Source organism: Molossus molossus, unplaced genomic scaffold (assembly GCF_014108415.1).
Source record: "Molossus molossus isolate mMolMol1 unplaced genomic scaffold, mMolMol1.p scaffold_m16_p_19, whole genome shotgun sequence".
Lineage (NCBI taxonomy): Eukaryota > Metazoa > Chordata > Mammalia > Chiroptera > Molossidae > Molossus > Molossus molossus.
The window spans coordinates 14,229,811-14,244,376 of record NW_023425354.1 but is presented as its reverse complement, the minus strand read 5'-3'; the positions used below and the strand labels follow the sequence as shown (position 1 = coordinate 14,244,376).

The 14,566-nt window shown below is 43.6% G+C and overlaps 1 protein-coding gene across 1 annotated transcript in view; it reads left to right on the top strand.

Annotated features, from left to right (window-relative positions):
- ITGB3 (integrin subunit beta 3) overlaps positions 1–14,566 on the top strand; it is a 50,058-nt gene that overhangs the window by 5,472 nt on the left and 30,020 nt on the right. The window contains exon 2 of the mRNA XM_036268674.1: positions 11,003–11,088. Within this exon, the coding sequence (XP_036124567.1) occupies positions 11,003–11,088 (86 nt within the window). The remainder of the gene's footprint in view (positions 1–11,002; positions 11,089–14,566) is intronic.

Sequence of the window (14,566 nt, the reverse complement as noted above, 5' to 3'; positions counted from 1 at the left end):
AGACAGTTATCCTAAAAGCAGGGGGCTGTATCAATTAAACCTGGATCCAACTTCCCATTTCTAAATTTAAAAAAAAAAAATTTTTTTTTTATCCTCACCCGAGGACATTTTTCCATTTTTTGTTCAGATAGAGTGGGGAGGGAGGGAGAGACAGAGAGAAACATCGATGTGAAAGGGACACATCGAGTGGTTGCCACCTGCACAATCCAACCAGGGCCGGGAACAAACTGCAACCGAGGTACGTGCCCTTAGCGGGAACCGAACCTGGGCCTCTCTGGACCGCACGCCGACGCTCTATCGCTGAGCCAAACTGGCCAGGGCCTAAATTTTCTTATTGGATAGATGCATTTGGGCTACGTAGACTAAGCCATTAGGTTCCCAAGTACTAAATAGTAATACTTTCAGCATATTGGGGAGAGTTCTGCAGCAACCAGCACTTTTACTGTTCTTGGTCCTAAAATTATTGAATAGTTTGTAGCCACATATAGTATGTCACAATCCTAGGAGCCAGAAGCTGTTAAGTAAACCTGGGGCTATTCTACCTTTTAAATATTTTTTGTAGTATCTCTAAAAATAGCATCCCACTGTAAGTCTTCCTTTCTGCTTTCTGTCATGTTCCTACAAAAGACTACTTCCCCCCTTGGCCGGTTTGCTCAGCGGTTAGAGCGTCACTGCAGACCAGAGAGACCTGGTCCAGTTCCCGCTACGTACCTCGGTTGCAGTTTGTCCCTGGCCCTGGTTGGGGTCGTGTGGGTGGCAATCAGTTGATGTGTCTCTCTCACGTTGATGTTTCTCTCACTCTCTTCCTTCTTCTCTCCCTCCTGCTCTATCTGAAGCTAAATGCAAAAATGTTTTCAGGTGAAGATAAAAAAATGTTAAAAAAGACTACTTTCCCTCCCTCTCAGTGTTTCTTAATTCAGTTAATAAAGACATTCAAACATTCAAGTAGAGAATCAGATGATATGTGTTCATTATAAGAAAGTCAAGCGTTGGAGAGACAAATGGCTGGTTCCTCTCTAATTCTATTCCCCCATAAGGTCTGCTGTTGATCAGAGGGGGCATTCATTTCAGAGCTTTCCCTCTTGCGCATCTAATGCTCACATGTATACGTATTCCTTTACCTAAACCCGTGTTACATTTTTTTTTTTTTTTTTTAATCCTCATCCGAGGACACTTTTCCATATTTTGTACAGACAGAGTGGGAGGGAGAGAGAGGAAGAGAGAGAGAGAGAAACATCGATGTGAAAGGGACACATCGAGTGGCTGCCACCCGCACGACCAACCAGGGCCGGGGACAAACTGCAACCGAGGTACGTGCCCTTAGCGGGAACCGAACCCGGGTCTCTCCGGACCGCAGGCCGACGCTCTAACCACTGAGCCAAATCGGCCAGGGCTACATTTTTTAAATTTACAAAAGCCACTTCCTTTCATATAGAAAAACACACACACACTTCAGTGTGAAAAGAACTGTGGATCTGGAATCAAGAAGCCTGTATTTGATTCATGGCTCTGCAGGCTTTTTCATCAATTTGCTGGGTGACTTTGAACAAGGCGCCCCTGGGCCTCAGTCTCTTGGTGTCTCAGGGGCCGAAAAGTGGGCAAAGGAGATGAAGGGAGAGACTTTGGTTTGTTCCTGCTCCTCCCCACCATCAGCTGGAGAAGTTTTCCCTTTAGTTGATTAATAATGTGGAATTCCATGTAAGATTTTTTGGAAGGAAAAAGGGGAGGTCTGCAGCTAAAAACATGCTTGAAACACTTCATCCTAGAAGAGAGGGCAAGACGTTTAGCAAAAGGGACATTTAGTAACCACTTTAAAAGTCCATGTGGTCAGTCTTATATCTCTTTGCTAGTGGAAGTCTTGAGTATATGTAATTATTTATCATAATTGTTATTTCTCAAGCAGGGTCATCTGTAATAGGATCATTGTCACTTAATAATATATATTAGGCATCTTTTTATGTCACTTTATGGCTTTTCATTATTTATCCCAAGAGCTATAATTCTATCCAGAAGGCATACTGTTATATGCATTTACCTGAATTTTCTTAACCAATTCCCTGTTGGCAGACATTGGGATCATTCTCAGTTATCTGCTACTATAAGTAAAACTTTAGGGGATAGCCTTGTTCATTTTTATGCCTTTCTGTTCAAGTGTTTCTCAAGCTGAATTTCCTGAACTAAAGCTGCTGGGCCAAAGGACATGAATATTTTAAATTTAAATTTTAATAGGTGTTGCCAAATTGTCTTCCCAAATGGTGCAACCAATTTGCCTTCCTATCAAGACAAGTTTTGCAGTGAGGACCGATGACAGCACTGTTGTCTGCTATCCATACCCATAGACATGAGCTGGAGAAGGAAAAATAGCAGAACTGGACAGGGGATTGCCAAAGAAGTCACCGCTGGGCTGGGCCTCAAACAGAACTTGGTACAGGCTTGCCCCTTCTCTGTCCTGAATGAATCAGATGGGAGGTGGGGCCTGTACTAATAAAATTTTCCAGAACTGGAGATACAGCATTTGAATCAAATAATAGTTAGGCCAACGAGGATTTTAAGAAAAGAGAACCCTCATGCAGATTGATGCAGCCACTGTGGAAAAGAGCATGGAGATTCCTCAAAAAATTAAAATGAAGCTACATTATGACCCAGTGTTTTCACTTCTGAGTATATATCTGAAAAAACCCGAAACACTAATTCAAAAGACTATATGACCCCCTATGTTCATTGCAGCGTTATTACAATAGCCAAGCTATGGAAGCAGCCCAAGTGCCCATCAACAGACGAGCAAATGAAGAAGGTGTGGTACATATATACAACAGAATATTACTTGGCCATAAAAAAAATAATGAAGTCTTGCCCTGGCCAGTTTGGCTCAGCGGTTGGAGCTTCGGCTCTCAGACCGAAGAGTCCTGGGTTCGGTTTCCACTAAAGGGCATGTACTTCAGTTGCAGTTTGTTCCTGGCCCCAGTTGGGGTCGTGTGGGTGGCAACCATTCGATGTGTCTCTCTCACGTAGATGTTTCTCTCTCTCTTTTCTTCCCTTTCTCCCTCCCGCTCTGTCTAAGGATAAATGCAAAAATGTCCTCAGGTGAGGATAAAAAATAATAATAACAAATAATGAAATCTTACCATTGTGACAGCATGGATGGACCTAGCTAAGTGAAATAAGTCAGAAAATACCATATGATTTCACTTATATGTGTAATGTAAAGAACAATATAAATGAATAAACAAAACAGAAACAGACTCAGAGATACAGAGAACAAATTGATTGTTGCAAAAGGGAAAGGAAGTTTGGGGGACTGGGTGAAAAAGGTGAAGAGATTGAGAAGTACAGATTGGTAATTGTGTAACAGTCATAGGGATGAAAAGTATAGTGTAGGAATTATAGTCAATAACATTGTAATAACTATGTATAGTGCCAGGTGGGTACTGGAAATATCTGGGGGAACACTTTGCAAAGTATATGATTGTCTAACCACTCTGCTGCACACCTGAAACTAGTACCAAATAATATTGAATATAAACTGTAATTGAAAAAAAATACATCAGTTAGGCCAGTAAGAAGAAATGGACACTTGTACATTGTTTGAGGGCTGTTGGGCCCTGGGATGTTAGGCCTCCTGCAGTTCTAGTCACCTGGTGATGCCTTCTGGTTGGAATATAAACTTCCAGGGCTGGCAGCGCCTTGAAGATCTTCTGATTGAACACCATTTGTTTTACCAAAAAGCAAAAAGGGAGGCCCCGAAAGGGGAAGTGACAGTTCAGTGACATTGGTGGAGTCTATCCCTGGGGTGGCCTGTCTTCCAACCAGTGATTTCTTCACTACATCCTGTTACAGACAAGGGACCTCTCTTTTGTCTGATCCTGAGATGGAGGGGAGTGGGATGGGCATTTCTAGGGTAGGAAGTGATTAGCATGAAGGTAAGGAGGAAAGAAACCAACACTTATTGAGCATCCACTATGGATGGTTCTTTCACATATGTTATCTCATTTAAACTTAACAACTCATGAGATAAGTATCCTGCCCGTATTTGGGAGCATGGGGAAAAGGACAGAGCAGCTTGGGGTCTCCAGGGCGTAGCTGATGTGGCTGGGTTAGACCTGTTAAATACTGGGGAGCAATGAGAAGTTCTTGAATAGGGATGTGACTGAGAATCAGAGTCACAGGACCTTAGAGAGAGCTCCAGAGAGATGAAGGGATGTACCTGAGGTCACACCGCTTTAGATGGTAAAAGTGGCTTTGGACCTGTCCTGCCTGCCAGTCTGCATGCTTTCCCACCATTCCCACTGTTACGGGATGATAGTGTTCATTGTTTTACTATCCCTGCCCTTACAGTGTTTCTCAGGGACTGGGTATTAATTTTAGGTCACAACCATACAGAAGACAGGACTCTATCTGAGGATGGGCTTTATGGAATGTTCAGCACATGGCTACCTAATAATGCAGTTAAAGATGATAACCAGATATGATCTGGCTTCAGTTATAAGAGCACAGTCTACTGGCTGAAGAGCCAGTGAAAGAGTATAACCAGTGATCAAAACATTTGAACTTTGTCCAAGGGGATTTATTTGCTCAGAGCAAAATCCTTCCCATCTTTCCGTAATGCCCCACGTGCCATTCATTAGCAAGTCCCTGTAATATATCTAGGGTCTGACCACACTATTGACAACACTACCATCCAAGTCCAAACCCCTACCATCTATTGCCTGGATTATTATAATAGCTTCCCAATTGGTCACTTCCTGGCCTTGCTTCCTCTCAGTAGCCAGGATGATATTTTTCTGTTTACCTCTGCTCAGATTCCTCAAGTGGCTTCCTACCACATGGAGAATGAAAGCCTCTATGGCTATAGTTTCTTAGTGTTATGGTCTCTGACTGCTTCTCCAACCATCTCTCTGCCTCCTCCCTCTCTCTTCCTACTATTTCTTTAAGAGGCTGAGGTCCATCTAGCTCTTGTCATGGTTTTTTTCTGTAATGCTCATCCCTTAGACCTTCCATGACTTCCTTCTATATGTCATTTTGAGATATCGACTCAGAGAGGCCTTTCCTGACCACCTTCTCTAAAGGGGACTCTTTCCTTTCAATGATTCTGTGCCTCAATCCTGCTTTATTTTCTAAAGCATTTAGCACTGTTTGAAATAGTACTTTTCGTTGTGTATGTTTTTTAAAATTTTAACTTATCTTTATTGTTGAATGTATTACATATGTCTCCCCCTTTTTTCCCATTGACCCCCCTCCTCCCCAATTGCTCCCTTGTCCTGCCTTCTCCACACTATTGTCTGTGTCCATTGATTATACCTACATACATAGAAGTTCTTTGGTTTATCTCATCCCTCCCTCCCTCCCCCTTTCCCTTTGAGGTTCATCAGTCTAACAACCAATTTTTACTTCTTAATTTCTTCATCTTTTTCACCCATTCCTCCAATCCCCTCCCATCTGGCAAGCAACAAAAAGTTCTCTGTATCTATGAGTCTGTTTGTGTTCTGCTTGCTCATTTCATTTGTAGATTCAATTGTCGATAGATATGTATTAGTTGCCATTTTATTGTTCATATTTTTGTTCTTCTTCTCCTTCAAGAAGACCCTTCAGCATTTCATATAATACTGGTTTGGTGGTGATGAACTCCTTTAGCTTTTTCTTGTCTGGGTAACTCTTTATATGTCCATCAATTCTAAATGATAGTTTTGCAGGATAGAGTAATCTTGTGTTGTGTGTTTTTGTCTTCATCTTCTCACTAAAATTTACGAGAGTAGGAGGTTTATTTAGTTCACCAGTGTGTTTCCAGTGCCTCGAATGGTGCTGGGCACAGTTAGGTCATCAATAAAAATTTGTTGAATAAAGGAATGAATGAAAGAATACTGACACCATTGATATATATAAGTAGAAAAGTATAAAATGAACCACTTTTCTGTTGTCCATAGATGGATTAACCATAGCAAAGTTTTCATTCCAGGCTGGCTTTGCTCAGTTATACAGAATATTTCAGGGCAATGTTCCTCAAAATCATGTCATATTTACTATGGAAATGCAAATCCATTTTGTATTAGGTTCTTAGGGCTGCCATAACTGGATGGCTTAAGACAACAGAAATGTATTCTCACAGGAGCCTAGAAATCTGAAGTCAAGGCGTCAGCAGGCCCTGCTCTCTTCGAGACTCTGGAGAGAACCCTTCCTTGCATCTTCCTGTCTTCTGGTGGTGGCTGGCAGTTTTTGGTGTTCCTTGCCTTCCACTTGCCACACTATAGTCTCTGCCTTTGTCATTACGGGACGTTCTCTTTTTGTATCTCTCTCTTTACATGGTGTTTTCCTCTTAAAAGGACATCAGTCTTACTGGATTATGGCCTACCCTAATGATTTCATCTTGATTACATCTCCAAGGACCCTATTTCCAAATAAGGTCACAATCATAGGTACTGGCAGTTAGGACTTCAACATATCTTTTTGGGGGACACAGTTCAACCCATAATACATTTTAATATAAGTGGAGGCAAATTATACACAAATGCCTTCTGATGATAAATATCATATTTAATTGGCTCAGATGTACTTTAAACATTTTTTTTTTTAAATCTCTAAAATCAGGATGCATCTATATGGTAGTTTAGATTTCCTGCTGCTTTGGGTGATGCTTGCTGGAGCTTTCTGCTCAGAACACAGAGGTATGTGTTACTTTGAACTCTACCTTCCTGTCTCCTTCCCCTTCTTTGTTACTAAGCTGATGTTATATTTGATGAAGGAATAAAAATAAAATAATCTTTCTTAGCAACTTGCTCTAGAGAAATCTCTTATGCACACATAGGGCAGTTAGCATGAGATGTTTTGTTTTGGGATGACTCACTCAGGCAGGTGACTGTGCTGGATGATCAGGCACTACTTGAGTAACCCTGTGTCCCCATGGACATAATTAGTGATGAGTCAAAGGTTAGTGGCAGGGCTGGGGACCCAGGCCAGAACACCTCTCTGGTAGACAGTAAGAGAGATGTCTGTAGTGTTTGCAGTGCATATCATCCTCCCTTCCCACTAACACCTCTGCCTTTGACAGCCCTTTCCTGAGGTCCCCTGGCCTCCCGAGGGTGGCCCATTTCTGCATTCTGACATCCTGTCTCATTGGACAGCATATCCTCAAAATAGTTCTCATTGATGCAGTATTATTTCCACTGTTTTCAATTTTCTTCCTTGTTTTGTTTTCTCTGTTTTCCCCATTCTTTGTCTCTTTTCTGTTTCTGTGAATGGGGCTGAGGTGCCAAACCATAGCTTTCTACTTCGACTTTCCAGGCAAACTTCTTGGCTGCTCTTGTCTGTTGTTTCTAACTGGCCTTCTCTTCTTGGCCATCCCTCCTAGCTTGGATTTTTTTAACACCAACATTCCTAAATTCATTTAGAAGCCAGATCTGACAACTGATCGGAGTCCCCTAGCCTGATGCTTTCTGGCTTCATGCCCTCACCACCCCTGTGTTCAGGGCACACTCAGCTGCCCTGTAGAATGGTGTCTGGAGCGGAAAAAATAAAGTAAAACGTCCACAGACTCAGGATAAAGTACCCAAAACAATAGCAACTGTAGAAGCATTTGTTGAGCACTTTCTGTGTGCCAGCCATTGTTTGCAGAGTTTAAATCCTTGTTATCACCCTGTGAGGACCGGGGCCAGTCCCCCTTGTTTCCCTGCTCTGGCTAAATGCAGAGAGGAGAGGGGTGGTAGGAGCTGTTTGTATTTGGCAATGGCAGAGTTCTGAAGAAGATCCCCACTTCTCCAGCAGGGCTGAGTCTGGGCCCCTGCGGCTGAACAGGAACATAGGCCTTATGAATGACTGGAAACAGAGGCCCAAACTCCTTCCACATGTTCAGGAGGGAGGGGTGGCTTTGCAGCAGCAGCTCATTGAGTCAGCATGGCCCAGGCGAGAACTTCTGATGAGTCCATCACTTTCAGCCACTGCATTCCAGGAACTTGCCTTTGGTGGCAGGTCTTGGTAGGGGGTATCACTGAGGTTGGTTCTCATGAAATCAACTGTGATTCATTAAAAAGAGGTGGATGCATACTAAAATAAAAGCGATTCATTGTGTTCTAAAATATAAACAATAAAAAAAAAAAAAAAGGTGGTATTGGGAACTGAGTAGCCATCATTCCCCAGTCATGAGTTCCTAAAGAACAAATCCCAGCAGTTCCTCATCCTCTGGGAACTACCCATTCTCAGGAAAGGGTCTTGCTGTTATTTATTTCACATCTGACAAGGCTTTCTATTGTGGCTGCAAGTCAAGGACTCATAAGGAAATGTTAATTTGAGAATGAATGGATGGATAAATGTATAGACTGGAAAAAGTTTTCAAAAATAATCTGACAGTCACTAATCATCAGAGAGATGCAAATTAAAACAACTATGAGGTATCACCTCACACCTGTCAGAATGGCCGCCATCAACAAATCATCAAACAAGTGCTGGCGAGGATGTGGAGAAAAGGGGACTCTAGTACACTGCTGGTGGGAATGCAGACTGGTGCAGCCACTATGGAAAACAATATGGTGTTTCCTCAAAAAATTAAAGATTGATCTGCCATTTGACCTAGTGATCCCACTTCTAGGAATATATCCTAAGAGGCCTGAAACACCCATCAGAAAGAATATATTTACCCCTATGTTCATATCGGCACTATTTAAAATTGCTATGATCTGGAAACAGCCCAAATATCCATCAATAGATGAGTGGGTAAAAAAGCTATGGTACATATACACAATGGAACTTATGCAGCTATAAGAAAGAAAGATCTTGTATCCTTTGGGACAACATGGAGGGACCTGGAGAGTGTTATGCTAAGCGAAATAAGCCAATCAGAGAAAGACAAATACCACATGATCTCACTTATTTGTGGAATATAATGAACAAAATAAGCTGATGAACAAAATAGTCCCAGAGACATAGAAAGGAGTATGGTTCAGACTGACAAACCTCAGAGGAGAGGGCCAGGAGAGAGATAAACCAAAGAACTTATATGAATGTCAGTGGACATAGACAACAATGCTGGGGGGACAGGTGGGATCGGAAGGACAGGGGGAAAAAGGGTAAACATCTGTAACAAAAATAAATTAATAAAAATAAATAAACAAATAAAATAATCTGACAGTGCCCACACCCTCCGTGGTCCTCTCCTTCTAACTCTTCACCTGGTCTCCCTTCCCTAGTGAAAAATCGATGGCATTTATGTCCAAAATTACCCTTTTGGATGCTGATGCTATTGGACACTTCAAAAAGGGAAGCAGATACCTAAAATAGTTCAGGCTATGCACCTCTCAGAACTCTTCCAATAAGACAATAAAGGAGGGCTGTGTTCACATCTGGCTGGAGAAAGAACAATTGTGATTCAAAATTGGTTAATGTTCTTACAAGGCAATAAATCCTAACCTTTGAGGGTTACCCTGTCTACCAGACAGAAATCATTTGCATTGCTGTTGGGTAAGAATCATCTACATTGTTCTGATCTAGAATCATTTCCATTGTTATTGGTTTTCTACAAATGAACCTCTACTCTTAGAGAGTTGCATTCTAATTGATCGAAGTTAAATAAAGGTACACACCACTAGAAAATAAGATAATTCCTAAGCATGATGGGTCTACTAGTCAACACCCTGAATTTTATTAAAAGGGCATCCAGTATTCCCTTTGGCTATTTCCAAATTTTGCATAATTTTTCCTCACACTTCTGTCTCTCTGCGTATAAGCACATTTTCTTGATGTGTTTTGTCCAGAACTTGGAAGGGAGGGAGTTCAGTCACACTATAATAAAATGGACTGAGACATTCAGCTCAATGAGAAGTTTTGGAGACATTGGGAAAACATTCCGACTGTCAGAATGGTATCTCCCCAGATAGATTTGCTGGTCTCACCAGGTGAGGGCAAAGGGTCCACTTTAATAAACTGGATAAAGAAACTGTCAGAATAACTGGGTCATGGGGAAGAATGGGTCTTCCTCATTTGCTCCTTATGTTGGAAAAGGCTTTCCTGGGGCACTGAAGGGTTCACCCAGCTAAGGCAAGGTTTACCTGAGCAGGGGAAGCACAGAGGATGGGGGCTCTGTCCAAGCAAAAGCCTAAGGTTTTCTTCCAGGCTGGGCTTTTCAGGGCTATTTTGGTCCTTCTGGTTGTCCCTGCTCCTCCCCCGGCCCCTACTTTTTCTCTGTTCTTTGACAGTATGGAGACTATTCACATTTGAGTGGCATTTTGTAGGGGACCAAGTACTTCTCCCTGACCTCACTGAATTCTTGCTCACATTCTGTAAGACAGATATTATAATTTCACAGTGGTTAGTTGAGTTGCCCAAGGTCATGGCACGGCTAATAAGAAGAGCATTCAGAATTCAAATGCAGGCATTTCAACTCCAAATTCCATGTTTCTCCAGCTTATATCAGTCAGCCTTTTCTAACATTTCTGCAGTTCTCCCTGGAGCAGTCTGTGCTTGGATCTAAAGATATATGTATTGGGAAATTGGATAAGATTCCAGGTTTTCTTTTTTCTGGCTGGCCAGTGGGACCCTGTCATAGCTGTCCCAACCCCCCAATATTTAGGCTGCATGTTAATGTTAGTGTATCAGGGCTTTGGAGCCCCTGTGTAGTGGCCGTGAAAATATCACCAGAATTAATTGGAGAAAGGACATATTGCCAATGTTCTGTACCTCAGGTCTTCATTTGCACAATGTAGGTATCAAATCAGTTGTTAATTCAAGCCTTTTCCTCACTTATGAACTGACACTTTGGGTCCATGGCTCAGCCTTGTTCCATCACCTGCCATCGCTTGGCCTTATCAATGGAGGTCAGTGATGAGTTTCTCTCCAACTTCCTCACCCTCCTTCTTATCAAACAGCATGTGTTTGGTAAATATCTGTGGTCTGGTTAGGGTGTGTTTGTGTGCATCTGAGAGCTGTAAACTTGGGCATTTGGGAAAGTTGGGAAGGATGGGGCAGGCCCGTTACTTTATCAAGTCAGATTAGAGCTAATGCCTTTGTCTCTCTGTTGCAGGACCAAACATCTGTACCACACGAGGTGTGAGCTCTTGCCAGCAATGTCTGGCTGTGAGTCCCATGTGTGCCTGGTGCTCAGATGAGGTAAGGAGCAGACACCTAACCTTACGTATTCCCCAGACTTAGCTGCTTTTGTGCAAGACCCATGGGAGAGCTCCCTCCTAAATACACAAGCCCTTCTGCACAAATCGAGGGTGAGGCCTTCCCATTGATGGATGCTGAAATTACCTCTTATAAGGGTGTTATTGGGAATGCCATCCAGGGTCTACCACATGGCCTGCGGCCCTGGCTAATTTGGTTGGTCCTCCTGGGATCACTGTAGCCATTGCCACCCTTTACCACTTGTTGGGGTGGAATACCCCAGGGAAGCAGTGCCTTAGGTCTCAAAAGGAGAGACAGGAGAGGGTTATAGGTACACTGGGGATGCTGCTTTCCAGAATTTTTTAAAGACAAATAAAAAAGGATCTTGCCCTTGTGTGGGGGATGTTTTGTCAAAAGGTCTTTTCTTGTTCCTTTTCCTCTCTGATGATTTGGTCCCAAGACTTTACCTTTATCTCTCTCTTTTTCTTTTCTTTCTTTCCTTCTCCTAGGTGTCAGTCAAGGGAAAGACCAATTTGATGAGGATGAGAGGGTGACAGGAAAGGGTTAGCTGTGTCTAGGCAGAGGATTTGTTGTGTCTGGGGCCCTAGGGAATGAGTGTGTCTGAGGGAATGGCTGTGTTTGTGGCTGGGATGGGAATTTGGAGCTGGCAAGACCTGGTGGCAGTGGGGGTGCTGTGAGTGTGGCTGGACAGTTTCCAGTGATTACAGAGTCTGAGGTTGAGTCATTGGCCTGGCTCCCGGCAGGTGGTTACCTGAGCTCCTGGCACGGCTGTGCCTCGCCCACCTGAGGTGCCCTCTCTGTCAGGAAGGCATATTTCTGCCCTCTGCAGTTTTTTGACTGCTCTAACCCAGGCCCTCATTCTCTCTGTTTCTCTTCCCGATCTGCTGAGTTTCCTAAAAAGGCGACTTCCCTGCAGGCTGGTGGTGGGTGGGGGTGGGGGGCGGGAGTGGCAGGCTGTGTTTATGCCGCTACAAGAGGACTGGCTGCCAGAGGCAGAGGCCAGCTCAACACACTGCTTTGGCCTGTGTGCAATTCAGCACGGGAACTGCTTCCAGTGGCAGCTGCCCAACATCTGGACCACATTGACTTCATTTAGCAAATGAAACATTCCCTGGAGCTGGGAATGGGGGTGTGGAGGCGGGGGAGGGATGAGCCATTCCCCTCCACCCCCAAGGGTCCTCCACCCCTTTGGGCTGAGCTGGCTGCTCAAGTGTGATGTGGTCTCCTCCCTTGTCATTTGCCATATCCTCCTTCTCTTGGTCACCATCCTGATATTATCAAGCTTCTTCTACAAGGAGGTTGGAATTCTGCAGCTGAATCCTGGAAGAAGGGAGAGCTGGATGGGGAGGGTACCTTATTGGATGGATGGCCTGAAACTGATTGGAGCAGAGGGGTAGCCAGAGGAAAACCCTAGTGTCTTCCTCCCTTCTTTTTCTGCCAAAGCAAGAGAAAATGGAGACAAATGTGGCCCAGAGGAATCTGAAGAAAAAGAAAACATGTTCTTGGAGTGTCTGTCACCTCTCTTGATTTGCATAGGGACAAGCCTTGTAATTGATGTATGCTGAGGCCTGACCAGATGAAGCCCCTAGGTTCTGTGAGCAGATTTTAGAGATGCAAATGCAGATTATTTATGGATGACCTTGGTGAATTTTGTCTCCTGGGGAAAAACAGAGTAGGGCAGGGGGGAAGGTACAGGGTAGAATTAAAGCATAAAATAGGATCAGCCAAGGGATGGGGGGTAGAACCAGAGAGGAAATGGGTACACTAGGACCAAAGACAGCTAATGAGGGGAGAAAGAAAGTCCAAGAAGATCTTCTCTGGGAGAGTCAAATATAAACAGGAAAGTGGGGGAGGTCAAGGGTTTAGTGAATGACTACAACTATCTCTGAGCAAGAGGAAGAAGGGGAAGAGAGGGAGAGCAAGGGAACAGGGGAGGAACAAGGGAACAAGGGAGGAGGAGGAGGAGAGGAGGAAGATAGGAGGAGCCCCTTGTGGAACAAAATGTGTCAGCCAGGGAGGAATGGGAGGTGGGAATCCCAGGCTGCAACCTGAACATGGCTGCTATTTTTTTCCTGAGGTTTCCCCACCAGAGGCTGAGTTTAACTGCTGAAAGTGTCTTGGCTGTTGACTTAAAGAACCCAAAGTGAGCCGAGTGGGCCATTTTGTATGTGATTTGTTGTTTAATTGACCCTGGAGAGCCCTCTGCTTCTGCCTCCCCTACCTTGGCTGTTGTAGGCAGGATTGGCAGAGTCTGGAAAAACAACTGGTTGGGCTCAGCATTCCCTTGGTCCTCGAGGACAGCAGCTCTGGGTGTGTATAGCAAGCATTGGCCCGGTAATAGGAAAACAGAGCCAATGTGGATGAGCACAGAGTTTGGGCCCATCACATAGGGTGTGTTCTTGGGGGGTTGGAAACTGACATGAGTTGGGATGGTGTGCTGTTCTTGGGTTCTGAATCTAGAAAAGAGGCCAGCCTCTCACAGAGCTTCAACTTGTGGTCTTGGCCTCATGGGTGCCATTTTGGAATCTAAACCCTTCCAAACTTGTCTGGTGGTGAGAATTACCTGGGATGTTGGTTAAATATAAAGGTTTCCAGGATGACCCTGTACCTGTTGCATCAGAATGGGTTGTTATGATAGCAAGTTGGCAAATACTGCTAATTGAAAGGGTTGATCACTGGGGCCGTGGTAGGTGAAGGTGGAGTTAAAGTTGCCAGATAAAATACAGGACACCCAGTTAAATTTTAATTAAAGAACAAATAATTTTTAGTATAAGAATGTCCCAAGTATTTGCTAAAATTGGCAACGTTAAGGTGGAGGGAAATACTGGGAATTTTTATGTAGTCCTGAGTGCACATCAGGCGGTGCACCAGCTCGCTCTCAGCTTGACAGCCAGGGATAAAGAAGAATGGGGTTGGGTCTTGCAAAGTAGAAGAAAGACACCAGTAGGAATTACTTATTTTCTTCTCTGCACTGATAGGGGAAAGGTTTAGGCCACTATTTAATGCCTTTTTAGTTACTACCATGATTTCATTCTTCTCTGCTGTTCCCCCCCCCTTTGTCCTATTTTTTTTTTTTAATCTGGAGGATACATGTTCATCTTTAGTGTTTTACTCTAACTTGTTATTGCCCCCAAAATGTATAATATTAAAGTGTCCCTCCCTCTGTAAACAATAGGTGTGAGTACAAACAACCATGAACAAAAATGCTTTCCTTTTCCCCTCCTTCTTTCTGTCTACTCCACACTTCTTTCTTTGAACATTCAAGTGATCTCTTGTCCTCACTGGATGTCAGTCTAGAGAACAGTGTTAATTTATTTGGGTTGGAGGTGTTTAGTAGCTCTCTAGGGGGGAAAATAAGTACTGGGACATATTATGCTTTGTCCTCCAAGAACAGAGTATGCCATAATGGTAGTAGTTAAAAAGCTAATAGTGGAAAAGAGTCGCCTTCTAGTTGCACTTA